The 26,108-nt window shown below is 42.2% G+C and overlaps 2 protein-coding genes across 2 annotated transcripts; both read right to left on the reverse strand.

Moving 5' to 3' along the window:
* Window positions 1-201: 201 nt before the first annotated feature.
* LOC101155313 lies at window positions 202-10,232 on the reverse strand. Its single transcript, XM_023957322.1, has 4 exons — window positions 10,152-10,232; window positions 2,352-2,858; window positions 2,161-2,277; window positions 202-2,042 (listed from the first exon to the last, which is right to left on the reverse strand). Exons 1-4 carry the CDS (start codon window positions 10,163-10,165, stop codon window positions 1,016-1,018), a joined length of 1,665 nt encoding a protein of 554 aa, XP_023813090.1. The 5' UTR covers window positions 10,166-10,232; the 3' UTR covers window positions 202-1,015.
* Window positions 10,233-11,853: 1,621 nt separating this feature from the next.
* Window positions 11,854-24,597, reverse strand: LOC111946270. Its single transcript, XM_011477785.3, has 4 exons — window positions 24,307-24,597; window positions 14,206-14,781; window positions 14,015-14,131; window positions 11,854-13,869 (listed from the first exon to the last, which is right to left on the reverse strand). The coding sequence occupies exons 1-4, from the start codon at window positions 24,318-24,320 to the stop codon at window positions 12,906-12,908; spliced, it is 1,671 nt and encodes a 556-aa protein (XP_011476087.2). The 5' UTR covers window positions 24,321-24,597; the 3' UTR covers window positions 11,854-12,905.
* Between the last annotated feature and the right edge of the window lie 1,511 nt (window positions 24,598-26,108).

The following is a 26,108-nucleotide window of genomic DNA, read 5'->3' on the forward strand; positions in this document are numbered from 1 at the left end:
GTGGCCATTTTGTGGCAAAGTTTGGGATTTGGTGATTTTCACTTTTCCTGCACTAAGTAAGAAGGAAACCTTAGTTTGAAAGACAAAAATGTTAAAATTATCGGTGAGGAAAACAAAAAAAAGTGACATTCATTTACAGCTCAGCCTAGACGGCAAAAGGAGGGTGCAAAAAGGCAATCTCAGCATACAATTCTTACACAATTATTGTTATCAGTCATCAACACACTGTTTTATTGAGAACAAACCAAACAGAATCAGCTTAATGATTGATGTTTCCAGATTCCTTGCAAGATAATCAATTAAATATTTGTGCAAACAAACAAGTAAACAAGAATTATTGTCAAATCCATTCACATTTTAGTTTTCTAGAGTTCAGCCCACTCTTGTTTTTCCACATTCAAATAACCCAAAGTAAACATGATTAGAACATTCTAGCACACTGTATGGTCACATGACTTTACTAAATGACTTTACTAAATTGAAAGTGTTTCCACACATTGGACTGGAATGATGGTTGATCATTATTTGCTGTCATCAAGTGTGTGTTGTCTGCTGTGATGCACTTGACCTTTCTTTATGTTATAGTTAAATAAACCTACTATAGCTCAAACTAAATGGCATTTTCATTTATCAAAAGTTCCTTTTCTGGTCCTTTTTTTAAAAACTTATTTGATAGATTGGTGATCTTGTATTTGTTCCTCCTCTTAGTCAGGCAGAACCTCTTCTGGTCTTTCCAGTTTTTCCACATCAGGTCAGGGTCGTATCAGGATGACCCCAATGCAGGACCAGATGACAAGCCACAGTGAGAACTAAAAGTATTTCATAAGAAAAAGCACCACTCTAGGTGGGAAAAACGCACAACATGACAGAACTCAACACTAGAATACAAATTAATCAAGATGTGCTGGAGCTAGAACCTAAAAAATAAAGTATACTCCGACACAGAGAGCAGAAACAGAACCACTTCAATACAGCTCAAACAAATTGACCTACAGTGCAGGCCACTATGCCTATACTACATGGACAGCCACAGCCAACCTGCACAGAAAAACACAAGAATGAGGAAGAAAAAACAGAACTGACACTGTGTCACATAAGTGTTGAAGTAAAACGGCGTCTCTAGAAGAGCTTCCTTCTTCCCTGATGTCTGCTGGCCGTCACACAGCGAGTCGTGGATTTTCTTCCAGGAGTCCATCTCTGAGCTCCACAGAGCAGCTCTGGCTCTGATAAATTGTGACACCTCCGTCTCGCTGCCTTTGGCCAGGCTGATGCTGTCTATACAGATGAAGAAGACGTCCAGGCCGAGGAAGAGGGCGTTGGCCGCGATTAAGCCGGCTCTGGCCGACTTGGACAAAGCCAGAGAGCTTTTCACAGCTGCCTGACCGATGTCAGGGACGTCTGAAGCCACTCTGGAAACGCTACGGAGAGCTGCTGCTTCCTGAGCCACCGCTTTACTTGCACTTGAAACCAACTCCTCACTTTTTAACAGCTTAGCTGTAGAAGCTAAATCAACAATTTTGTCAATGCTTTTACAGACACCTCCAGCTTTGAAAGCCAGTTTTCCGACTCCCACAGCTAAATCTATGTCACTAGCTTCCAGTTTGGTGATTTCTCTGTTGCTCACCTCCTTCAGACAGTCCTGTAGTTTGGTCACATCCTCCATGAAGCTCTGGAAGACTTCACTGGCTTTCTTCTGGTGCGTTCGGTTGACCCCCAACTCAGTGGCCGTGGTGACGATGCTGTTGACACCACTGGTGACGCCCATCCCTACGCCTGCCATGGTGAGTGCTAAGGACACTCCTGCTGTCACAGGTATCAACGCCAAACCAACAATGGACAGCACACCTCCAACTGCCCCCACCGAGCTGCCAACAACACTGGAGATCTTTGCACCTTTGTTCATCCTGTCCAGCTGAACAGCATTTTCCTCCAACTCCTTAAGAAACTGCAGCATCCTGGGCTGACGCTCACTAAACTCCTTCATGAAGCTGGAACCAGATTCTTCCTGGAACAAGAACACCATCCGGAAGTCCAGGTCCATCCTGACGGGACAAAACAGGAAACTGTTGGACTCTTGTTTTCTGAAAAGTTACTCAAAAAAGTCTAAAGCAGAAAAATAATATAATTTGTTATTACAGTAAGTACAAACCAAAACCCTACCGTATGTCTTTAAGCTGGTTGATGTGGTCCAGCATCCTCTGCATGTTAAATTCAGACAAATCCACATCCAGCTTCACCACAACTTCTGTCTCCGTCAGGCAGCCATCATTCAGACAGCTGTGGAAAACACTGTCAGTCACATTTACTGGACATTTTCTGCACACAGCTGTGCCTATTTGCTGTAGTTTCACCTTTTCTCCATCTTCTCACACATCTTCTTTGTGGTCTGGATGTATCTGTCCAGCTGATATGCCAGCACCTCAGCGTTTTGCATTTTGGGAAGGAAGAAAACGCTCGCATCTCTTTTAAACTCCAGCAGGAGAGGGCAGATGAGTTTTGCAGTGTTGATGACAACCTGAACGTAATCAAAGCCGATGTTTTCAGGAAGCTGGATCAGCTGGTTCTCCATGAACACGTGCACAGAGCTGACCGCCAGCTTCTCTATGGCGTCCAGGAAGCACTGGAGTGTCTCCAAACCTCCAAGAGTGTCCATCAGCACCTCCTCCAGCTCCTTCTGCAGCTCTGCAGACTGTTTTACCTTGACTTTGTCAGCCCTGTCTTTGATGTCTCTTATCATTTCCAGCTCAGTTTCCCTCCACAGCATCCATTTGGAGAACTTCTCACAGAAATCTCTGACCGTCTGGATGTCGGTGAGAATGTCTGAGGCATAGCACCTCAAGGCGTCCTCCAGTTCCTTTCTGTAAAACAAAACATTGCCCTGTTTTAAGAAATAAAGTGTAAAAATTCCATATTTCATTAAAAGTTTTCTGCATCTTTCTTAATCAAATGTGTGCAGGAGATGCAGCAGATGAATGTAAAGAGAAATAACCATAGACTCAATTTGATAAAAATCTCAACTTAGATTTTAAAAAAGCAATAATGAGCAGTTCTTTAGCTGGCAAAAGTAATCAAGGTTTCCAAATGTCAGCTAAATACATTTTTATCCTGACCACAATCAAAATGTGTTTGATAAGATGATAGAGACAAACAAATACTAATTCACTGCAAAAAAAAGAAAGATGACAAAAACTTATTGAGTTAAAGTTAATGAGAAACATTTTTCCCTTCATCTCCAAAGTTTTGCTTTCAAAATCATTACTAAAATATTGAGATGCTGTGGCAGTTTCCCCTGACTGAAACTCCACACAGGAACTCAAACATACAGACACATCGTATACTCAGGGACTAAGCTAATGCTGGTTGGGTGGGTGCACACATTCAACCATTTAAAACATCTTAGAAAGTTCCTGATAGCAACACACACTGATATACACACTGTTAACTCCTTTTATTCCTTTATTATTTTGGGTGTATTATGTTTATGTATTTTTGTATGTCTTGCTGACTTGTGTCTTACCTTTTTCAGTTTCACTTCCTGGGTCAAAGGACCCGATCTCTGGGTTTGGTAGGCTTTTGTAGGGCCTGACCAAAAATCAGCAATTAACCTCAACTGAAACCACCTGGCCCAGGGGAGGGGCCATGTCTTATAAAAGTGTGAATTTTGGTTCATGAGAGAGAGGAGTTTGGGTTTCAGAGCATGTATGGACATTGCTGCTGGTTACCTACTGTAAAATAAAAATAACAGCCATTTTCAGCATTCACAAAAACCTTGTGGAGTGGCTTTTATTGGTCTTGCCTTGGACCTGTCGGTCTCACTCCGGACAGGAGCGTGACATTTGGTGTCAGAAGTGGGATCATGACCCAGAAGACAAGGAGCAAGGCTGCCAAACATTTGATGGAGCCAGAGCCAGCTGAACCTGATGTGGAAGGTAAAGACTGGGCAACTGATGATGGGGATGAGGGTCCTACCTTCCAGCCACCAGGAGCTGCGTCCTCAGAGCAGGAGATGGTTACACTGCTGCGGGAGTTCATTTATGCCCAGAGGAGCAGAGAAGAAATGCTGCTTGGGGAGCTCCAAGGTTTGCGGACAGCTATGGAGGCTGGCAGGGGGCTGCCATCTCTTTCCAATGTGGAGGTTGCTGCCTCTCCTACAGGACTTTCCTTGGGTGGGCCTTCACCACTGCAGCAACCAGCTCTGCAGTCTCAGCCAACGGTTCCAGCCCTACGGAAGGACCCCAAGTTGCTACCGTTCCAGTCTGGTGAGGACATTGAGAATTATTTACTCCGGTTTGAACGTGTAGCGAAGACCTGGGCTTGGCCGGAGACTGAGTGGGCCTACAGATTGGTTCCTCTACTGACTGGGAAGGCATTGGAGGCCTATTCTGCCATGGATGAGGACCTTTCTGATTCTTATTTAGATCTGAAGCAAGCTCTCTTGGCTAAATTTGACATTTCTGCTGAGACTTATCGCCAGCGTTTCAGGAGTACAGCTGTTCCTCAGGGAGAGACGCCCACAGAGACCTACCAGCGCCTGAAAGGTTTATATCGACGTTGGATTAAGCCAGACCAGTGCAGTGTGGAGGACATCGGGGAGGTCATCATACTCGAGCAGCTATTGAGGATGTTTCCACCAGACGTTCGAACATGGGTTAAGGAGCGGGAACCCACTTCTGGCTTGGAGGCTGCAAAACTGGCAACGCAATACGTCAACGCCCGAAGACCCCACGTGACCAGCACTTCACAGCGGCCGTTGCGTAAGGGACATGAGGACAGTCGGCTAGAAGGTCAGAGGTCCAGAAACCATGGGACATTTGGGAATGTGGGGGCTACAAGGGTGGAGCAGCAGGCTACTGTTAGTCGGGGTGCTGTTGGGACTAATAGGTTTGGACATCAGGCTGGTTCCAGTCATGGGGAAATCATCTGCTACTACTGTCAACAACCTGGTCACAAGGCCTCAGACTGTCCCCTTAAAAAGTCTAAACTTTCAGGTTACTGCTATGTTCCAGGTAATGACTTATGCAGACAAAGTACCCCACATTCATCCTCATTGTATCCTGTTCAAGTTAATGGTAAATATGTGTCCGCTTTATTAGACAGCGGAAGTTCTTTGTCACTGGTTAAGAAGTGTTGTCTGTCAAATGGTGTCATTGATTATAAAAACAAGACTAACATTAAGTGTGTTCATGGGGATCAGAGATCGTATCCTACAGCAGAGGTTACTATAGCCGTTGACGGCCATGCATTTTTGTTACAGGTGGGGGTTATTGACCAACTGTCTGTAGAGTGTGTTTTGGGAAGAGATTTGCCGGTTCTCCATGATTTGATCACACAAATGAAACCTAAAATATGTGCAGTGGTTACAAGGTCTCAAACAAAAGCTGGCTTGGAGCCCCTGCCAGATCTTCACAGTGATCTGTGTGAGGGTGGTTCCAAAGGCCCCAGGAAATCCCGACGCCAGCGTCGCATTGACAAAATTACAGGTACAGATTCTGATGTAAAAGTTTATCCTGAACCTGTAAGTGTTAACTGGGATATTCCGAATGACATAAGTTTTTTGCAAATGTCTGATCCTTCTCTGTCTTGGTTGTATAAGCAGGTGGAGAATGGGGAGGGAAAACAAGGATCTGGATTGAGGTTTTTGGTTGAAAATGACATTTTGTATGCTACAGGGGAGGCAGGTAAACGGTTGGTCGTTCCAGTTAGTTGTAGGCCTCTCGTTCTACATCTAGCACACACAATACCATGGGCAGGACATCTGGGACAGCAGAAAACATACATGAGGTTGGGATCCCGGTTTTTCTGGCCTACAATGTTCAAAGATGTCAAACAGTATTGCTCTACATGCCCAGACTGTCAGGTCACCTCACACATCAAAGTCAGACAGGCACCGTTACACCCATTACCGGTAATTGGTACCCCCTTTCGGCGCATAGCCATGGATGTGGTTGGGCCATTAGAGAAGAGTAGCTCTGGTTATAAATACATTTTAGTAATCTGTGACTACGCCACACGTTTTCCAGAAGCTTTTCCCCTTCGAAGCATAAAGACACCGAAAATAATCAGTGCCCTTGTCCAGCTTTTCTCTCGAGTTGGGGTGCCAGATGAGATCATCACGGACCAGGCTACCAACTTCACCTCTGGCACCATGAAGCAACTACAGAAGGAACTTGGCATCAAAGGCATAAGGACAACCCCCTACCATCCACAGACTGATGGCTTGGTTGAGAGATTCAACCAAACGCTCAAACAAATGCTGCGCAAGTTTGTGGCTGATACAGGCCGTGATTGGGACAAGTGGTTGCCTTTTGTCTTGTTTGCTTACAGGGAGGTGCCTCAAGCATCAACTGGCTTCTCCCCGTTCGAGCTGCTTTACGGGTGGCCTGTCCAAGGGCCACTAGATCTTCTGAGGAAAGAGTGGGAGGCTACCAAGAAACCAGTACCAGAAGGTATCTTGTCTTATGTCCTCCAGATGCGTGAACGCCTTGAGAAGTACCAGGATGAGGCCCAAGTCAATCTGGAGCGGGCTCAGCAAGACCAGAAGTACTGGTATGACAAACGGGCTCGACAAAGAGAGTTTAAACCAGGTGAGATGGTCCTGATTCTGCTTCCCACAAGCAGCAACAAACTGTTAGCCAAATGGCAAGGACCTTACGAGGTATTGAGGAGGACTGGACCAGTGACTTATGAAGTGGCTCACCCAGACAAGGGAAAAGCATCCCAAGTCTACCACATCAACTTGCTAAAGGCGTGGAAGGAGCGTGATTCAGCTCAGGTGTTGTTGGTGCGTCAGGCTAACGAAGACGATGGTGAGTCAGAGACTAATCTGCACCAACTCTTACAGCCAAAAACACCTCGTCTGGAGCACCTGACCTTAGCACACCAACAAGCTTTGCAAAGGCTGCTGCAGGAGATGCCTGGGCTATTTCGGGATGGTCCAGGTCAAACAACACTCATCAAGCACACCATCCGTCTCCAAAGACCTGAGACTCCTCCAATACGTCAGAGGCCGTACCGCATCCCAGAACGATTGGTGGGGGTCCTGAAAGATGAAATCCAGCGGATGCTGGATCTTGGGGTTATCGAGCCATCAAGGAGTGAGTGGTCCAGCCCCATGGTGATGGTGCCCAAGAAGGATGGCTCTCAGAGGCCCTGCATCGACTTCCGAAAGGTGAATGCTGTCTCCTGTTTTGATGCCTATCCTATGCCCCGCATAGATGACCTGGTGGAGCGTGTTGGGACTGCCAAATATATAACGACATTGGACCTCTGCAAGGGGTATTGGCAGATTCCACTAGATGAGACGTCAAAGCAGTACACCGCCTTTTGTGCCCCAACAGGACTCTACCATTTCACAGTGATGCCATTTGGGCTCCATGGTGCCCCAGCAACATTCCAGCGTTTGATGGATGCTGTCCTGAGGGGGTTTGAAGCCTTCAGTGCGGCTTATCTGGATGACGTCGTCATCTTCAGCCAGTCCTGGGAGGACCATCTCATGCATTTAAGAGCTGTTCTGAGTGCGATTGAAGGGGCTGGTTTGACTCTAAATGCTCAAAAGTGCGAGTGGGCCAAGGGAGAAGTCCAGTACCTGGGGTTCCAGCTTGGAGGGGGTCGCATCCGCCCTCTTGTGGACAAGGTCGATGCCATTCGTAATGCCCAACGCCCACGCACCAAGAAGCAAGTAAGGTCTTTCATCGGCCTTGTGGGGTGGTATTCCAACTTCATCCCTCACTACTCCACTCTCGCCACCCCCTTAACCAATCTCACAAAGAAGGGGGCTCCTAACACTGTCAAATGGACTGCTGACTGTGAACAATCTTTTATTGCATTAAAGACTGCAATGTGCTCTTCACCTGTTCTCTGTAGTCCTGACTTCCAGAAGCGTTTAACGGTCCAAGCAGACGCTTCTGATGTTGGCATTGGAGCTGTGTTGACTCAGAGTGATCAGGGGGGAGAGAGGCCTGTGTTGTACCTCAGCCGAAAACTGGAGCCCAGAGAAGTGAGGTTTTCCACCATAGAAAAGGAGGCCCTAGCCATCAAGTGGGCCCTGGAAAGTCTTCGTTACTATCTCCTGGGGCGTGAGTTTGACCTGGAAACGGACCACAAAGCCTTGTCCTGGATTGGAACCATGAAGGACCGAAATGCCAGGGTGACCCGTTGGTACCTTGACCTGCAACCTTTCTGTTTCAAAATACGGCACAAATCTGGCAAAACAAATCTGATGGCAGACTACCTGTCTCGGTGGGCCACCACGGCGGCGCCAGGAGAGGGGGGAGGTAATGTGGCAGTTTCCCCTGACTGAAACTCCACACAGGAACTCAAACATACAGACACATCGTATACTCAGGGACTAAGCTAATGCTGGTTGGGTGGGTGCACACATTCAACCATTTAAAACATCTTAGAAAGTTCCTGATAGCAACACACACTGATATACACACTGTTAACTCCTTTTATTCCTTTATTATTTTGGGTGTATTATGTTTATGTATTTTTGTATGTCTTGCTGACTTGTGTCTTACCTTTTTCAGTTTCACTTCCTGGGTCAAAGGACCCGATCTCTGGGTTTGGTAGGCTTTTGTAGGGCCTGACCAAAAATCAGCAATTAACCTCAACTGAAACCACCTGGCCCAGGGGAGGGGCCATGTCTTATAAAAGTGTGAATTTTGGTTCATGAGAGAGAGGAGTTTGGGTTTCAGAGCATGTATGGACATTGCTGCTGGTTACCTACTGTAAAATAAAAATAACAGCCATTTTCAGCATTCACAAAAACCTTGTGGAGTGGCTTTTATTGGTCTTGCCTTGGACCTGTCGGTCTCACTCCGGACAGGAGTGTGACAGATGCAAATTGGTCATAAACACATTTGAGAAGTTTGAAAACTGCAGTAAGACACATACAGTTAACACATCTTACCAGCAGGTGGCGCCAAACTGCTCTAAATTATGCCGGATCTATGCAAACAAAAAATTCGAAGAAGCAAGCATGAAAATTAAATATTTGCTTTCAAAAACTTTTTTTTTTTTTTGCTTTCAAAAAATAAATATTTTTGCCTTTGCAAAACAAACGTTTTCACATGTGTTGTGTCTCATCCCGCTTTTTCCCTATCTTTGATTTTGCGTTGATAAGTTTAATTTTAGGGTGACATATCTGCCATCAAAATTGTCAAAAGGGACAAGATTAGTGAATATCCTCCTGACTTCAGGAAAATATTAAATTAAAAAAAAAAAAAAGATTCACCGAATTTTTTTGTTCTTTAAAAATGAAGTCAGACTTTATTCATCTTCATTGAAATGTATTCAGAACAGAAATCTTTTTATTGATATTTGTATATCTGCTACAGAATGTTTACTAATCTAGGGTCCAGATTGTTATTTGCCTGGAAATTTAATTTATGCTGAAATATTTCTATATTTTAATATAATAATAATAATAATAATAATTGGTACTTTATTTATCCAGCAATGGGGTAATTCTTCTCCGCATTTAACCCGTCCCCTGGGGGAACGGTGAGCTGCAGCCTAACCACGCTCGGGAGGCAGTAGCGTTAAAGGGTCTTGCCTAAGGACCCTCACTGGGTGATGTTAATTGCTCGCCATTGATATGGTAATTGACCCAGTACCATTGTTTAATATATATATTCATTTGTTTTGTTTTGTTTTTTGTGGAGAACTATGCCTTGCATCATTGTGCTGTTTTGTCTTCGAGAGTTTGTAATAATTATATTTCAATAAAAGAAAATAAAAAAATATATCTGCCATCAAACAGCCTGATAATTGGTCTAGATTCTATCCAATCAATAGTCTCTGTCTAGTATTGATGGAGCTTGGAGGCAGAGAAGGACTTTGTATCAGTTCTGTCTGAATTAGATTCCCCAGTCTTCCACCATTCTGTCCCGTTTCTCTCCGAATAAAACCCAGAAGGAGCAGCAAAGCTACAAAAATAGATTATAACAGGGTTTTGTATTTATTTAAGTTAGTGTGGCAATGTGTGACTCTTTTAAGTTATAGTTCATGATAGAAACAGAGAGGCCATGTTGTCAAATTTCAGTCTGCATAAGAAAACAGATCAAAACGTGGAGTAAAAATCAAAAATGTCAATCAAATCAAGTCCTGACACTTTCAAAGAGGTTTTCTGACTCAAACAGAAAGCTTACCTGATGCCAGACATGGTTCTGCCGCCAGATTCACCTATACCTGCAGAAACCAGAGCTCTGCTGCAGGGATAGTTTAGATTCTTATTTTGCTTTCACTTTTGTTTCCTCAAATCAGCAGATTCTGCCACACCCATGTTTACAGAGCGTCACAGGCAGTTGTTAGGTCAAACACTGAAAAGCGAACCCGAACCCACCCACCAAAGGATCATGGTGCACTGCCAGAGGCCCAAACAGCAGGATAGAGCTTCCAGTAAGAAGGACAATCTGGCAGTCAGTTGCTGGAGGGAAGCAGAGCTTAAATAGCACGAGTCTTGATGAGGGAAATGGTTGAAAGGTTAGACTGGAGAACAAAAAACCCTCTGCACATCTCCTGCAGAGGCAGAGGAGAAAGACTGCTAACCACTACACCATCTTTGAATCCAAATGGATTTTTATTTTTTCTTAATCAAGTGTGTTTCTGGTTGGAAACATTTTTCATGTTTGTTCTGGTTTCATTCAAATGAAGCTCCATGGTAATGTTGTGGTAGTTTTAGGAGAACACATCTTCCTCTTACTTAACACATTTGTGTTTGATTAGACCAGTTCTTCCACATTTCTCTTCAGGACAAACTAAATATAACATCAGACAGGCTGAAAACAAACACAGGAGGAAGCTGGAGGAACTGCTGGAGCAAAACAAAATTCGAGATGAGTAGAGAGACCTGAAGACAATCACCGGATACGGACATAGAGCCGCTGAGACAACTGGGCCAATGTGGTTAACCTGTTCATCAATAGGTTTGATTCCAACGCTGCTCCCCCATCTCCATACAGCCCCAGTCCAGCAAACCCTCAGGATTGAGCCTTTTTTATTATTGTTATGCTGTTCATTTTAATGTATGGCTCTCACCAGCTCTCACCAGACAAAAAATAAATAAATAAATTTAAGAATCTCCAAAGAAACCAAAACACACGAGTTGGAGGAATCCAAAGGAAGTTTGGAAATTATCATGGGATGGCCATGCGGCCATTTTGTGGCAAAGTTTGAGATTTGACGATTTTCAATTTTTCCTGCAATATGTAAGAAGGCAACCTTAGTTCGGGCATTAAAAATGTTAAACTTGTGGACGTGGGAAACAAACAAAAAATGTCACAAAAAAAATTCTGCTGATTCTGCTAAAAAAAGAAATCACATACATTACATCCATCTTCTTCCCCTCATCCAGTACCGGGTCGTGGGGGCAGCAGTCTAAGCAGAGATGCCCAGACTTCCCTCTCCCGCCCACTTCCTCCAGCTCCTCTGGAGGGACCCTGATGCGTTCCCAGGCCAGCCGAGAGACATAGTCTCTCCAGCGTGTCCTGGGTCTTCCTCGGGGCCTCTGCCCAGTGGGACATGCCCGGAATATCTCCCCAAGCAGGCGTCCAGGAGGCATCAGAACCAGATCCCCGAGCCACCTTATGTGGGTCCTCTGGATGTGGGCGAGCAGCAGCTCTACTCTGAGCTCTCCCCAAGTGACCTGCAGATATTACCTACAAGAACTCTGATGACTCAGAGCTCTGCTGTTGGAGGGGAACAAACTGGAGTACAGGTCAGTCATGGTGGACTTTGTGGACTGGTGCTAAGAGAATAAAAATCAGGACACCATCTTCTGCAGACCTTAATTTAAAGAGCAATGCAGTTAATGCAGCAAGACAACGATCCAAACACCACAAAACCACAGCATTGACTTTTGAAAACATGCTCAATCTTTAATTCAGTTATAATTTACATTCATTCATTTACAGCTCAGCCTAGACGGCAAAAGGAGGGTGCAAAAAGGCAATCTCAGCATACAATAATTTGGCATAACACAATTGTTATCAGTCATCAACACACTGTTTTATTGAGAACAAACCAAACAGAATCAGCTTAATGATTGGAAATTCAATGAAAAGTAAAGGTTAAAACAACAGGAAACTGGGATGAATCAGTCAAATTTAGGGGTGCAATGATTCATACCATTACTTGACAATCTGATTCATAGATGATATTGGTTTATTTGATCCGATTCACTGACCTACAATGGACCCAGGACATCTTTACCCAAAACTTAAACCATTGTGACTCAGAGATAAATCCCTGGAACTGAACAGACCAGGGGAAGGTTTCCACATTCCTTGCAAGATAATCAATTAAATATGTGTACAAACAAACAAGTAAACAAGAATTATTGGCAAATCCATTCACATTTTAGTTTCCTTAAGTTCAGCCCACTCTTTTTTTTCCACATCCAAATAAAACAAAGTGAACATAATTAGAACATTCTAGCACACTGTATGGTCACATGACTTTACTAAATTGAAAGTGTTTCCACACATTGGACTGGAATGATGGTTGATCATTATTTGCTGTCATCAAGTGTATGTTGTCTGCTGTGATCCACTTGACCTTTTTATGTTATAGTTAAATAAACCTACTATAGCTCAATCTAAATTACATTTTCCAAGATAGATAAAAACTATTTTTTTAAAGGTTTAGGTTGATATTAGAATGAAGATTAAAATGAAACTTTTACAGAAGATCTTTTTCACCATTTGCAGTGCAGTGATCCCAGATCTACAACCAAAGAAAATATTCTTATCTTACTTTTTCCTCATCTAATCAAGAATCAAAAAAATACAATGTGAACCAATTTAAAACCAATTAAATTTATTTATCAAATGTTCCATTTTCTGGACTTTTTTTTAACTTATTTGATTGATTGATGACACATGATCTTTTATTTAGTCCTCCTCTTAGTTAGGCAGAACCTCATTGTTGAGGTAAAATGGCGTCTCCAGAAGAGCTTCCTTCTTCCCTGATGTCTGCTGGCCGTCACACAGCGAGTCGTGGATTTTCTTCCAGGAGTCCATCTCTGAGCTCCACAGAGCAGCTCTGGCTCTGATAAATTGTGACACCTCCGTCTCGCTGCCTTTGGCCAGGCTGATGCTGTCTTTACAGATGAAGAAGAGGTCCATGCCGAGGAAGAGGGCGTTGACCGCGATTAAGCCGGCTCTGGCCGACTTGGACATACCCAGAGAGCTTTTAACAGCTGCCTGACCGATGTCAGGGACGTCTGAAGCCACTCTGGAAATGCTACGGAGAGCCCTTGCTTCCTGAGCCACCGCTTTACTTGCACTTGAAACCAGCTCCTCACTTTTTAACAGCTTCGCTGCAGAAGCTAAATCAACAATTCCATCAATGTTTTTACAGACACCTCCAGCTTTGAAAGCCAGTTTTTTTACTCCCACAGCTAAATCTACGCTACTATGTTCCAGTTTGGAGATTTCTCTGTTGCTCACCTCCTCCAAACAGTCCTGTAGTTTGGTCACATCCTCCATGAAGCTCTGGAAGATTTCACTGGCTTTCTTCTGGTGCGTCCGGTTGACCCCCAACTCAGTGGCCGTGGTGACGATGCTGTTGACTCCACTGGTGACGCCCATCCCTATGCCTGCCACGGCGAGTGCTACGGACACTCCTAATGTAAAAGGCATCAACGCAAAACCAACGATGGACAGCACACCTCCAACTGCCCCCACCGAGCTGCCAGCAACACTGGAGATCTTTGCACCTTTGTTCATTCTGTCCAGCTGAACAGCATTTTCCTCCAGCTCCTTAAGAAACTGCAGCATCCTGGGCTGACGCTCACTAAACTCCTTCATGAAGCTGGAACCAGATTCTTCCTGGAACAAGAACACCATCCGGAAGTCCAGGTCCATCCTGACGGGACAAAACAGGAAAGTGTTGGACTCTTGTTTTCTGAAATGTTCCTCAAGAGTCTGGATTATTAGAAGGAAAATAAAGCAGAAAATACAATGCAGATCAAAGATTTTGTTATTAAAGTGAGTACAAACCAAAACCCTACCGTATGTCTTTAAGCTGGTTGATGTGGTCCAGCATCCTCTGCATGTTAAATTCAGACAAATCCACATCCAGCTTCACCACAACTTCTGTCTCCGTCAGGCAGCCATCATTCAGACAGCTGTGGAAAACACTGTCAGTCACATTTACTGGACATTTTCTGCACACAGCTGTGCCTATTTGCTGTAGTTTCACCTTTTCTCCATCTTCTCACACATCTTCTTTGTGGTCTGGATGTACCTGTCCAGCTGATATGCCAGCACCTCAGCGTTTTGCATTTTGGGAAGGAAGAAAACGCTTGCATCTCTTTTAAACTCCAGCAGGAGAGGGCAGATGAGTTTTGCAGTGTTGATGACGACCTGAACGTAATCAAAGCCGATGTTTTCAGGAAGCTGGATCAGCTGGTTCTCCATGAACACGTGCACAGAGCTGACCGCCAGCTTCTCTATGGCGTCCAGGAAGCACTGGAGTGTCTCCAAACCTCCAAGAGTGTCCATCAGCACTTCCTCCAGCTCCTTCTGCAGCTCTGAATACAGTTTGCCCGTCTGGGTGAACATATTCTTCACATATCTCTTAAAGGCTTGACCTTTTCCCTCTGATGTGGCACAGTTGCTGACTTTGTCTGCCCTGTCTTTGATGTCTCTTATCATTTCCAGCTCAGTTTCCCTCCACAGCATCCATTTGGAGAACTTCTCACAGAAATCTCTGACCGTCTGGATGTCGGTGAGAATGTCTGTGACGTAGCACCTCAAGGCGTCCTCCAGTTTCTTTCTGTAAAACAAAACATTGAAAAAAAGAATGCAAATATATTTTCCATTTCCCAGTAAAACATTTTTTCATTTTTCTTTATTAAATGTCTGCAGATGTTCCAATGGTTTAATCCAAAAATTGATTTAGATAAAAATGTTCAGGAGCAGTTCTTTATCAGCTATCGGGATTTCTACTAAATATTATCTAAATGGGTTTTATTGTGACCAAGTGTGGAAAGACTGATACACAGAAAAGATGTTTTGATAAGATGATAGAGGAAAAACAGTAATCTAATACCAAAAAAGAAATATGACAAAAAAATCTAGTTATTTGTAAAAGAATGACAATATTGTTTTTGTTATATTTCTATTAATCAGATTTAAATATTAAATACATTCATTTTAAACAAATAAATAACTGAAAGTGGATTTTTTTAACTTCTCCCCAAAGCTTTGCTTCCAAAACCAACATGAAAAACTGTGATACACAAATTGGTCATAAACATATTGTAGCGACCTGGGGTTAGCCCCGCCTTCAGCCCCTAGGGCTCATGGGAAGTGAGGAGCTTTAAGGCCCGTACACACCGGGACGAATATTCGCCAGGCGAAATTCGTCCCGGTGTGAACGGGCCTTTAGGGTGAAACCTTGAGTCTGAGGGTTGTGCACTGAAGTGACCTCCATGCTGTTTGGGCTGTTTGAGTGTGTTGGGATAAACAGGCATATTGCTCTAAGGGAATTAATGCCTGTAGTCTAGTTTATTCCTCCTTGAGACTCACCGGGGGTTGTGCGGTGCATGGGGCATGGACAGCTCTTCAATGAAGCCATCTGATTAGCAGCTCGGCATTTGCTACCCCGCTTAAGTGACAGTACAGCTGGATCATCTGGATCATTACAATATTTAACCCCCAGTCCGTTTAACGATCATATTAGCTGATCTTATTTATTATTTCAATTGATTAAAATTTTATTGCAAAAGTTTCAAAAAGATTTTAGCTTTAAATTTTTTGGAGTTATGTGTTAGTGTATATATATTTTGCATAAAAATAAATAGGAAATACATTTTTTTCTCTTTTTTTCTAAAGGAAATAGTTTATAACTTTTGATACAGGCGAATTCTTTTCAAAATAAAAGACACCCTGTGTCACATAAGATTGCGTCAATCCAGCACATGTAGTATTAGGAAGGGTGATGTCAACAGTGATAAAAAAACCTGTTTATTTCACTGTTTGTGATGCATCTTAGCTACAAATACATAAATCTAACAAACGAAAATCAACTCTGATATAATTCAGTGACCCCTACTGCAGTGTTTTTCAACCAGTGTGCCGCAGCACACTATTGTGCCGTGGGAGATGGTCAGGTGTGCCGTGGAAAATTGCCCTCATTAACTGATCTAAAAACATTTCCCATCTTCCTGATATCAGTTCTGTGTTCATCCAAACAGGCCCTGATATAACACTGAGTAGTTAAGAATATGAAAGATTGTAAAAGGCTTTTTTCTTTGTGTTTATTTGATTCTATTAAAGACATTTTGATAAGAATGACGGTACCGCGATTTAGCTGCAGCTATAAGTGTTTTAGTCCCGCCCCTTTAACTATCTCCACCAATCATTCTTGAAGGCTTGATCACATGTCATCATAACCCTCTAGGAGGTCATCTGGGACAACTAAAAACATTGTTGCGGGTTTTGGAGGTAGCCTGGTGGCCTAATGTGCGTAAAGATGTATGGGATCATACAAAAAACTGTGAGGTGTGTCAAAGAACCAAAGCAGATAACCGAAAACCATCAGGTTTATTACAAAACACCTCTGTGTCTCTGCCGGGAGAGATGTTGGGAATTGATATCATGGGACCTTTCCCAAGGAGCAAGAAATCGAACACCGTTCTTGTAGTGGTCGTTGACTATTATACAAAATGGGTGGAAATGTTTCCCCTCAAAGATGGCAAAACACCCCGGGTTGTAAAAGTCCTACGGGAAGAAATATTTACTCGTTGGGGGGTACCAAAATACTTGGTGTCGGACAGGGGTCCTCAATTTACCAGTCATCTGTTGAACGAACTCTGTAACAACTGGGGAGTCGTACAGAAATTAACCACCAGCTACCATCCTCAAACAAATCTGACAGAACGTTTCAACCGAACCATAAAGACCATGATTTCCTCCTTTATCGGCCAGCAACACAACACCTGGGACCAATGGATCCCTGAGTTCCGCTTTGCCATAAACACCGCTCAACAGGAAACAACAGGGAAAACCCCTGCAGAGTTAGCCTTAGGACGAAACATACTTGGCCCACTGCAGCGGTTAATTCACAAACCTCCATCACCTGAACAGTTGGGGTCGTACAACCTGGTAGAACGGCAACGTAAAATGGCAGAGGAGGTCAAACGGAGAGGGGGGTTGCATCAGGCTAGACAAGCTAGGTACTATAACCAACGGAGGAAAGATGCGCACTTTCTCCCGGGTAACCTAGTCTGGGTCCGAACACATCCACTTTCCAAAGCCACTGATAAGTTCACAGCAAAGCTTGCGCCTAGATGGGAAGGGCCAGCAAAAGTACTACAAAGATTAGGGCCTGTTAATTACAGGGTTGGTTGGGGTGACCCACAGAAGGAAGATACCGTCCATGTGGTTAATTTAAAGACCCATCATGGGTTAAGTCCTTAGAAGCCTCCGGCTGGAGGGGGGGACTATGTGACAAAGCCACATAAATGTATCATGTTTTCTGTATTTTACACCCTATGAGGTGAAGAGGTCCTATGTTTTCCTTTTATTTTAGTGAATGTGTGTATTTTGGGTATTTGTGTACCGGGGATGCCGCTGACGTGACTCCTCACAGCTGATGCGATCAGCTGGGGTGCGTTAACACCCGGCATGGCTTCCGGGTTAAAAAGGGACAGACAAGGTGGGCTGAAAGCCTAAGGAGAGTTCAAACTCTGACAAGACGGAAAGGGAGACTAAGAGGGCCCTTCCAACAGCAAGCACGCACGGAATACCCCGGAAACCGACCATCGGGAGTCACAGAGGAGGATCTGACATGGACCTTTCCAACTTCTGCCGCTGGGATTATTATTAATTTCTTTTGGGGAAGGACGTGGCTGGAAAGTGACCATGAGAAAAATGAGACTCCCTGACGTTAACCCGAAGGACGGGGTGAGATCATTTCAGTTTTTCTGTTTCTTTTGACTTTGGGAGGAATTGTTTACGTCGGAGCGCTTACGCGCACACAGGTGGGAGTCGCTAGACGGACAATAGGGAATCATCGTAACCGCGTGCACGGACCTATAATGTAATCGGGAGCGCGATTCATGGAGTGTGACTGGGTTCAATGAAATTATGATGGTTAAAGAACAAATCTTGATTTAATTGGTTGTTCATTTGTTCATTTGTGTTCCATAGTCAACCCACGACAATAATCTTAAGACTCTAAATGAACTGTAGAGTGTTACAAGTCTGACCAATCAGAAGTGGTTAAAGTCTTCACTTCCTTGTTTCGATTTAGCTCATAAGTCACTCAGTTCCAACAAAAATACCAGCTAAACCTCATCTTTAGCGGTGTAGCTTTCCACAGAATGCGGTGTCAGACCGTGGAACAAGTGAACAAAACAGGGAAGCTCAGAGACGCTGGTCTTTCTGCGGTCGGTGGATTTTCTGCACTGCATCTCCCATGGTGCATTGGGTTAAGGCAGGGGTGTCAAACACACGGCCCGCGGGACGTCTCCGGCCCGCCAGGTGGTTTAGTCCGGCCCACACATGAAGAGTAAAAATCACAAGAATGTTTAAAAAAGAAAGCAAGTTTCTAGTCCATTCCTGTGGCGAGTTATGATTTTTTTAAAGAAATAACCGAAATGCGCAATTCCGCCACTAGGGGGAGCAAAGGAAAAGCTGAACAGTTGAAACAACATAACTCTGCATGTGTCTGGGTAGGCAGTAGTTTTGGTTCCCTGTGGTTCCCTGTGAGCCTCACCACTGAAGGATGATCAGTAGTGACAACCTAATGACCAAAATGTTGTCAAAAAGAAAAAAAAGGTTGAAGTGAAGTCCTGAGCTTTCCAGGAAAATGGAAAGCGTTTTATTTGTTCACAGAGCTGAATGCAAACCTGCATGCTTGGTATGTCATCAACAGGTTCTCCAAGAAAATAACATTCAGCACCACTATGAGACACTCCACAAAGAAAAATTTCACCATTTGCAGTTAAGAAAAAAAAGACTTAGCAACTATTAGCTGGACCGATAAATAACCATCTGGATTTACTGCAGCCGTGACGTCAGTGATGGAGCAGTGAAAGCTAGCTACCTTATTGCAAACAAGTTGGAGATAACATCCAATCTATTTTTTCATGGTGAACTTATTGAAAAATGCTGAAGGCTGCAGAAGTCTTGCAGAAGACCTTAAACATGAGTCTGTCACGAATTACGATCAGATCCAACATCTCTGAGGAAACATGGGCAGCCATATGAAGGAATCCAGGCATTTATCATATTTTCAGTCACTATTGATGAAAGCACCAACATCACAGATATGTACAGCTGTGCATATCTATTAGAGGTGATGAAGAGATGTCACAGTGGAGTTTCTGGAGTTGATAGACACCACAACAGCTGATGACATAGTCAGCTCTCTAGTTACTGTGCTGGACGATGTTGAAGTGAACTGGTCACGTGAAGTAATTTTGGTCACTGATGGCGCTTCCATCAAAGGTCAGGAAGAAGGCAGGTGTTGCCACAAAATTCAGGCAGAAACCAGGAAAAGATTCTTAGAATAATGAATGATAATAATAATGGACATTTCATTGTGTTTTGCACACTTGAATGACAGTAAATGTGTTTCTGCAAATGTGTTTCTGATTTGAATCCTGATATTGACGGTCTTGTGAAGTTTCAGGAGAGAAAGGAGGTTAACTCCAAACACTTATGTTCACAAATGTTTGCAAGTTTAATTTAGTGTGATTTTTTTCATCGTTTGGATGTTTAAATTTTAGGAAGATGTTTCATTTTTTTCTGTAGCCCCTCTTGAATTTATTATCAGGATTGCTTCAGTGTCAGATTTAAAATATTCAGGCTGTATAAAATCGAATAAATCAATATTTTTTAAAGTGAAATTAATTTCATTTAAGATCCTTTAGCCTCTGTGAATGAATGTGTAATAAGAAATGATAAAGCTACCATGTTGGTTGAGGCATGTTTTCCAATTGGGTAAAAAAACAAGAACAAAGCTGTTGTTTTGCCTTTACGCTACTGGTCCGGCCCACTTGAGATCAGACGGGTTGAATGTGGCCCCCGAACGAAAATGAGTTTAAAACCCCTGGGTTAAAGTGACTGTCTTAGCGCACACTGAGTCTCTCCTCTTAACGTCTTAAAACAACGAACACACATCAAACAATTTTTGAGTCTTTTAACTTAACTTTTATTTCATCTTTTAGAAAAAAACAACTCCAGCTTCCAGCTTTTTCTGCAATAATTATCACAAAAATGCATGTGAGATTGCAGAGGGGCTGTACATCAATACAAACTATGAGCTTTTCCTTTTTTTTTTTTTTTGGGATGCTGGTGTGCCGCGGGATTTTTTTCAAGGTTAAAGTGTGCCGTTGTGGGTACCAGATGTTCTCGGGGTCCTTCGGGGTCCTTCGACCAATGATGACGTCACACTATTTGATTGGCTGTAAGTTGCCACGATGACGTCTAACTTAGTGATTGGTCAATTTCAAACTTTCTGTTGTTTGTGAGCTCGATAATACAATAACTTTCCTTTATTTTGTGAGATCGCCAGCACAATAACTTTCTGTTATTTGTGAGAAACATGGATGAATATTACATCGAAATTTCCCACTACATTGCACAAGGGACTTATCATAACCTCACCCTCACTTCTAAGAATCCCGATAGCAGAAAGGCGACCATTCAAAAGACGTCAAAGAATTACACAATTAAAAGTAAGTAACAACAATGTGATGTGTGAGACTTGTTAGATACACGCAGATGTCACTGTTTTTGAAGACGGTTTACTACCAGTATAATTAGTCATTAATCAGATATTAAGTTAACGCCAATTGAAGTTAACATTCTCTTTTCCTGGTGGTTATTAGATGAGCAGTTGTATTACAACCATCGGGGCAAGCTGCGCTTGGTCGTGTTTCAAGCGCAGGTTTGCGACATTTTAAGGAGCTGCCACGATGACATTGGCAGTGGGGGGTCATCATGGCAGACGGCGGACATTGGAGAAGGTTTTAGCATCGGACCACTGGAAAACTGCACGAGAGGATGTAATGAATGGGTAATATATTTGGACTACTTGAGCTATGTGTTCCCCAGAATGATAATTAGGATTTTCTGACTTAATTAATTAATTACTCTTAAATTAATTTATTTCAAACTATTTCAAAGTTTGATGAGTGTCCCCGCTGTCAGCACCACGAGACAGTTAAAACTGTTGCTCCTGTTCTTCATCCCATCCAAGTTCAGGAAGGATGGGATGTGTCATTGGGATAGACCTGATTGGTACCCTTCCTACCACTGCAAAGGGCAAAAGGTATCACTAAATTTTGTAGTGTGTCTGTGTGTTTAAATTCATTTAAAGTTAATATAATCAGTTTTTGGATTAAAAAAACCCAACAGAACCTGAAAGTCGTGGGTGCAACGTATATTAAAACTAACTGAATCTCATGTTGCAGGTTCATTCTAACAGCCACAGATTTTTTACCAAGTGGGTCGTGGCAAAATCCCTCTATACCAAAACTGCCACAGAGGTGTCAAGAAAAATTGTCAATATTATGCTTGACTTTGGACTTGTAGAGAGGATCATTGCTAACTAGTTTGTCCAACTGGGGTTACCGTAGGGTGACGTCATCATTGGTCGAAGGACCCCTAAAGACCCAGACAACATCCGGCAGCCCGAGAACATCCGGTACCCACACCGTGGCTCAAAAAAGGTTGAAAAACACTGCCCTACTGTACATTCGAACTATAAAGCACACTTAAAGTCCTAGAATTTGTTAAAAAATAGAAAATCTGCATTATAATCTGCCAGATATTGTAATTGTGAGACTGCTTGGAACTTTGTTTATGCTTGAATGGAGTTTCATGTTGTTGTTTTTTCTCACATGACTTTGTTTTAGCTTTGTTTAGGGGTTATACATTTTTATTTTGTATTTATACATTTTATCTTTTGCTATAAAAGCTCAATACCAGTTTGATCTCAATTTATGTTGTGTTATTTGCAACAAAAAAATGACAATTTGCAACTTTGAATTGAGTTTTTTTGACATTTCCTGATTCAGTGTGGGATCATTTTGTAATATAATCAAAATGTACCTGTGAAAAAAGAATTTTTACTAAAAAGTTGCCACAAAAGCATTTTTAAAGATAAATGAAAACAAACCGTAAAGTAGTAACAGAAAGGCCCCAAAAGGTTCCGGATTACAAAGTGTTAAGAAAATAAAATACGGTTACAACATTTTACCAGCAGATGGCGCCAAACTGCTCTAAATTATCAAGTGATTTGGGAATTTTGTAGACAAAACATCAAAATTTGCGCCTAAAACTTCGATTCTGTGGTCAGAGTTATTATTCTTTCATAACTGAGCTGAAATTCTGCACTTTATCCAGATATTTATTGGTTATAGATCGCATTAAAGCAGAAAAGTGAATACAGGAAACATGCGCAGAGCGTTTTATCGAATTACATAAATGCCAAAAATTGAAAGGGCGTAAAGACAACTAAGCGGGCGTATTTAGAAACTGAGGGAGTGAACCTTACAAAAAACGCCTGCTTAGTTGTCTTTACGCCCTTTCAGTTTATGGCAGAAACGTAGTTCCATAGTTTTAAGTTAAAGGTCTTTGTAGAAGCAGAAAGATACTTTGTTAAAGCCAGTTGGTATTTTTTAAGATTTAAAAACGGAAACATACGGAGCCCGTGTCCTGACATTAAGATATAAAAATATATCTTGTTCCCACAGATTAATATCTTGTTCCCACAGGTTATTATGTCGTTCGCACGAAATACTATTCCGTTCCCATAAGATACTATTCCGTTCCCACAAGATACTATTGCGTTCCCTCAAAATACTATTCCGTTCCCTCGAAATGATTAACTCGTGCGAACGCAATAATTATGTCGTTCGAACGCAATAATTAATCCGTTCGAACGCAATAATTATTCACGTCATAAGTCATTCAGGCAGATATGCTCTCTGTACGCCGGCAAAACTAAGCCGCTTTCAGCGGTAACTTCCGTGTCTCTGTGACCCATATTCGTTCAAAAAAGGAACATGAAAAACAAAAATGATCACTTTATTACTGTCTCAATGAATATAAGAAAAATATCATTGGTCTTGTTGTTAGACCTTGGTCACAGGGACACGGTGATTGGCCAGTGATTGGCAGCAAAGCACCCTGGGAAACGGGACGTACTGCTATTGTTGTTATGCTACAAGCTAAAGGTAAGTGCTTTAGGCGAAGCATCCAGCTTAATATGATATTTTTCAGATTTTCATCGAGAAAATAAGAGATCGACCATTCTTGCTTTTATTTTTACCCCTATTGAATGCTCACAGAGACACGGAAGTAGCGGCAGGAAGCGGCTTTTGCAGCAAGATGACTGAGGGCGTACCAGATCATCATGTGAATGAACGTGAATACGATGGATGCTTTTGTGCTTTTTAAAATAAATAAATCTGTTCTCTAAACATCCTCCGTGTCTTCAATGCAATGTAATGAGACACACACAGACAGAAATGTGAAGGTATCTGCTGTAAATCTATGACGTAAATTAATAACAGGAAATGATCGGCTAGTCAGTTAGCATGTAGCCTAATAGGCTTCGAATGTAAAGATACTGACTGCTAAAGTTAATAAAAGACAAGTCCTGAATATTATTATTCCTATTCGACCCTAAACTACAATATCAGCTGTCTGACAACAGACCAGCCAGTTGCCCAAATGCCGGCATACATGATCAGAGAACTCTGCGGCGGAGCTAGTAGTAGCCTAGCAGGAGCTATCGTATGACAAAGCAGCCTAGTTATCATAAATCTATTGATATTTTTCTTATATTCATTGAGACAGTAATAAAGTGATCATTTTTGTTTTTCATGTTCCTTTTTTGAACGAATATGGGTCACAGAGACACGGAAGTTACCGCTGAAAGCGGCTTAGTTTTGCCGGCGTACAGAGAGCATATCCGCGTGAATGACTTATGACGTGAATAATTATTGCGTTCGAACGGATTAATTATTGCGTTCGAACGACATAATTATTGCGTTCGCACGAGTTAATCATTTCGAGGGAACGGAATAGTATTTTGAGGGAACGCAATAGTATCTTGTGGGAACGGAATAGTATCTTGTGGGAACGGAATAGTATTTCGTGCGAACGACATAATAACCTGTGGGAACAAGATATTAATCTGTGGGAACAAGATATATTTTTATATCTTAATGTCAGGACACGGGCTCCGTAGAAACAGGTTCAAAGTGTGGAAATATTGAAACCAAGCATGGTTTTAAAAAAGACAAAAAACAATGAAAGACTCAAACAGAAAGTTTACCTGACTGCAGACATGGTTCTCCCGCGTCGTCGTCCTCAGACCCAGATTCACCAGACCCAGTTTAGCTCCTTGTTTAGGTTTCGCTTTCGCTTCTCCACATCCGCAGGGTCAGCCGCGCCCACATCCGCGGAGCGACACAATCAGTTGTTTGTTTAAACACTGAGGAACGATTGTTGCCATGCTGGGTCAGCTGTTCCAATGAGTGATTTCGCTGGAGGAGACACGCCCGCTTGGGAAGCCTGGCTTCACTGGTTCCACGGACGGAAGGTGCCGCAAACCAGCATGAGCTAAACCGGCTCCCCAAAAATAATTTTTATAAATAATTTTTTTAAAAAGTTTTTTTTAAAGTTTTAGACCTCTTTGACATGTAATTTAAATTATTTAGAAAACAATAACTCAATAATAATAATAATAAATAACAATATATAAACAATACATCAATCATCATAATAAATGATAACAATATATAAATAATAAGTCATGTGAGCGATCAATTTGTGTAACACAGATGCTACGGTGTCAGGTTTCAAGTGAACAGTCTGGCCAGTCTTATCAAAATGTGTTTCCACAAAATGTTTTGAACATAGACCGACTGCATTGTTGGTACCACATTAATCTATCTGGTTTAGCTCTTTTGATAGCTAAGGCCCACTTTTTCTGTCTGAATCAATTGGAAACCTGCAAGAAAAGTTCAATCACTGAGTCAGAAACGTATAAATCTATTTTACTATAATAGCCTTGTTCTAGTATACTGTATATAGGTTTAACAAAATAAAGTTAACATTTATGTCGACAGCAAATTATACGAACATCATACCTACATGGTGATAATAGCCCTGCAGCATCATGCATGTCAACATGTGTACGATTAATGAATGCAGCTTTAAAAGGAAAAAAAATTATACTACTTACCTATGAAATGTTATGCCCTCCTCCTTCTTGGACTCATTTCTCCGATTTTGGCAGTTGAAACCCGCACAATGAACTGGCATTTTCAAAAAATGTGTTCACATGCATGCAATCCAGCAGTGACTTGACCTCACCAAGATGGCGGTGCTCTCCTCCTATGAGGAATCACGTGATGTCTACTCTAGCGATATAACTCATTGAGCTGTTCTGCTCGAATCAACAGGCCAGAACTTTTCATCCGACAATAATACAGTTCATGTTAGAGCTGCTGTTGATGCCATTCAAGGCTTTCTGTCTGCAGCGTCTATACAGGTAGTTTAAAGGGAACCGTCATGGGGCTGCGCATGCTCAGTTGGAGCGCAGAGCGTCACACCTGTCCACCGCCAAGAATTTTAGAGTTTTGGTTTTGTTTCTGTAGCAGGGACAGTTGGCCATCTTCCCAATGTGCACTGTCCCTGTTCGAGTAAATAAATATAGTTATTTTCTATAAAACAAAGTGTTAGGAGACAAAAAAGAACAAATTAGAATGTCTCTAATTGAAGATCAAAGCAAAACAAACTCAACAGAGACCATATTTCACATTCATTAGGTGATTTTGAATTAAGGCGGAGTCATGGCACAGAGGTGGTCATGGCCAGTTTGGCACTTTGGACGAAAGGAACCTTTTTTCATTTTTTAAGTATATATACAATCAAAAAAATATATAATAAAATGTATGTTACTTTATTAACTTTTTAAGAAGAACATAAACAAGAACATAAAACAAAAACAAATATTGTATGTCGGACAATGTAACCTGCAAAAATCCTTCATAACTACAAATAAACAAAACAAAAAATTATAGTTATTTAATTTATTTAACTTATTTTATCAATTATTATTATTTTTATGTA

The sequence above is a fragment of the Oryzias latipes genome, chromosome 8 (assembly GCF_002234675.1).
Source record: "Oryzias latipes chromosome 8, ASM223467v1".
Classification (NCBI taxonomy): domain Eukaryota; kingdom Metazoa; phylum Chordata; class Actinopteri; order Beloniformes; family Adrianichthyidae; genus Oryzias; species Oryzias latipes.

Coding starts and splice junctions, on each gene's coding strand:
- LOC101155313 (XM_023957322.1), bottom strand. Junction 2,278..2,351: donor TGTGAGAAGATGGAGAAAAG/GTGAAACTACAG, acceptor TGTTTTCCACAG/CTGTCTGAATGATGGCTGCC. Junction 2,043..2,160: donor AACCAGCTTAAAGACATACG/GTAGGGTTTTGG, acceptor TTGTCCCGTCAG/GATGGACCTGGACTTCCGGA.
- LOC111946270 (XM_011477785.3), bottom strand. Junction 14,132..14,205: donor TGTGAGAAGATGGAGAAAAG/GTGAAACTACAG, acceptor TGTTTTCCACAG/CTGTCTGAATGATGGCTGCC. Junction 13,870..14,014: donor AACCAGCTTAAAGACATACG/GTAGGGTTTTGG, acceptor TTGTCCCGTCAG/GATGGACCTGGACTTCCGGA.